Source organism: Cyprinodon variegatus, unplaced genomic scaffold (assembly GCF_000732505.1).
Source record: "Cyprinodon variegatus isolate N-32 unplaced genomic scaffold, C_variegatus-1.0 Scaffold524, whole genome shotgun sequence".
Lineage (NCBI taxonomy): Eukaryota > Metazoa > Chordata > Actinopteri > Cyprinodontiformes > Cyprinodontidae > Cyprinodon > Cyprinodon variegatus.
Window position 1 is genome coordinate 411,829 of NW_015150977.1, and position 2,680 is coordinate 414,508.

The 2,680-nt window shown below is 44.5% G+C and overlaps 1 protein-coding gene across 2 annotated transcripts in view; it reads left to right on the forward strand.

Annotated features, from left to right (window-relative positions):
• myo5b (myosin VB) overlaps nt 1-2,680 on the forward strand; it is a 63,159-nt gene that overhangs the window by 21,331 nt on the left and 39,148 nt on the right. For both annotated transcript variants that reach the window (XM_015391087.1, XM_015391088.1), the window contains exons 2-4: nt 473-583; nt 1,559-1,730; nt 1,997-2,141. In XM_015391087.1, the coding sequence (XP_015246573.1) occupies nt 473-583; nt 1,559-1,730; nt 1,997-2,141 (428 nt within the window). The remainder of the gene's footprint in view (nt 1-472; nt 584-1,558; nt 1,731-1,996; nt 2,142-2,680) is intronic.

The window sequence follows — 2,680 nt, forward strand, 5'->3', positions numbered from 1 at the left end:
GTTTGAATTAACTTTTGAACATAATATTGTAGCTAAAAATGATCTTATACCTTCCTTATGAATTTTCATAATAAGGACAAGAGTAGTGTTGGAACAATGACAGAAAGTTAGATACATTCCACCTCAAAATACAGGAAATAGCGTTTTAGAGTCTAAATTTAAAAATTTTCTGGGGGAAGGATACCCCCAGACCCCCCAAACCCCCCACAGCTGGATGTGAAGCACCCTATGAAATACTCCTAGATAAAAGCCTATTTAAACCCAGTTGACACCAGTTAGCAGCTCCTGACCAGTTTGTCCTGACCCGCAGCTCAGGTGTGACTCCTAACATTTTTTTGCCATTGTTTCTATAGGAACCGTGTACCTAGACTAAAACGCTGCAGTTTCACTTCCTGGTTCCAGTTTCAGATCTTATTCCAGCAGCCAGTTTCTGTCTAGATCCTGATGTTTGTGTGGTTCTGCTTTTTTTTAGTTCACGCGGGTCTGGATCCCGGACCAGGATGACGTGTGGAAAGCGGCTGAGATCACCAAAGACTACAAAGAGGGAGAACCGGTCCTCCACCTGCAGCTGGAGGATGGAACGGTCAGTGGATCTGAACATTCATCCTCACACCTCTTTACCGTTATCGGTTACTGATTAGCGCTCATCGCTGATGGTTATGAGTCTGATTTCTGATCGGTCTGTTTGAGATGAGGTTTGATTTATGGTTAAATTACACTAAGAGTAAGAATACTTCCATAAAGGATTAATTATCAATCTCCATAAAGATCAGAGAATCATCGACATATGAGATGATGTCAATATTTGGACGACTTCTTCCTTTTTTAGCTTTCTGTTCAGATAGAAAAAAGGAGCAGAGATAAAAAAGGCTGTCTCATATTTAAACTTTTTGAATAAGTATATTTATATATTTAGCTCAGATGTAGCCTTTAGATTGTTTCTCCTGATGACCATCCTTGGATCGTCTCACCACGCGGTGTGGAATCAGGCGCCACCCAGACCTCTTTGGGTCGTTAATTGTTGAGGATTCCAGAGCTGACGGAGCTTCCTGATTGGCCGCTCTGCATCTGAAGCCGGTTTCCTTTTATGGACGTACAGAATCTCAGACTCTAAATGTATTCAAATCTGAGCTGAGCGTTCAAAGTCGACCTGACTTGGTGACATCATGCGTTTGATTTATGATCTAAGCTTAGCTTAATGTTGAATGTAAACAGATTTAAACCTGATTCAGATCTGCTTCATTAAACAGTTTCTTTAACGTCGCTGCTCACCAACCTGAATCTCACAGTCCAACAATCCTTCTGCTGCTTTTATGGTTTTCACCTGATAACAAAACTGCAGACTCTAAAACAATGAAGGAAGAAGCGTTTTATTGTTTTATGACTTGTTGATTTTCAGCTGTAACGGACCTGCTCTGATCCGACAGGAAATAAATCACTTCTCCAGCCTTTACTGTCAGTTTACTGAAAATATTTCTCTAGTTTTAGTCCTGGTTCTCGTTTAAGGCGCTCTGAAGTCATGGCGTCGGTTCTGACCGTGTTCTGTGTTCTGGCCCAGCCCCTGGAGTACCAGGTGGGTCCAAAATCCAACGCGCTGCCGTTCCTGAGGAACCCCGACATCCTGGTGGGAGAGAACGACCTGACGGCGCTCAGTTACCTTCATGAACCCGCCGTGTTGCACAACCTGAGGGTCCGGTTCCTGGAGTCCAACAACATCTACACCTACTGTGGTCAGTCCCGCTCAGAGCCACGCACCTACTGACCACTTTGACATGTTTTGATCCTTTTTTGATTTTGGAATCAGTGTTTTGAAATATTTTTTTCCAAATTGGAACAAACACTTTGTTGTGTTTTAATAACCGGTTTACCTCAATGCATCAGTTATCAATCATTTACTTGCTGCTCTCTGATCACACGTCGCTGAAGCTCCACCATCATTGTCACATCCATTTGAAACCACCCCTAACTTCCCGCCTCTAATGCCTCTGGTTCGCAGGTATCGTCCTGGTGGCCATCAACCCGTACGAACAGCTGCAGATCTATGGAGAGGAGGTGATCACCGCCTACAGCGGTCAGAACATGGGAGACATGGACCCTCACATCTTCGCCGTGGCCGAGGAGGCGTACAAACAGATGGCCAGGTAAACCTGAGGCCGACTGCTTTCTGGAAACAGGAGCTCAGATCCGAAGTTCACTCATTTCTAGGGTTCTCTACGGAATATTTAAACTCCTGGAAACAGTTGATTGCATCGACTCACTGGCTCCTCAGCAATCCCTCACACTAAGCATGCTTGTAGCGACAGTGGAGAGGAAAAACTCCCTTTGAACAGGGAGAAACCTCCGAAACAATGTGAGCGGCCATCTGGGGGTCAAACAGTCCTCCAGCAGTCTAAGCCTATAGCAGCATAACTATAGAGATCATCCAATCAGATTGATTCAAAGTTTCCTATATAAGGAAAACCAGCTGATTGCATCGACTCATCAGCAATCCCTCACACTAAGCATGCTTGTAGCGACAGTGGAGAGGAAAAACTCCCTTTGAACAGGAAGAAACCTCCAGCAGAACCAGGATCAGTGTGAGCAGAGAAGCAGGACTACACTGAAAAACAGGCCAAGCTCCAACATCTAGAAACAAAGGTGTTGATGGCAGCAGCACAGCTGATATTTCTCTCCAGGATGG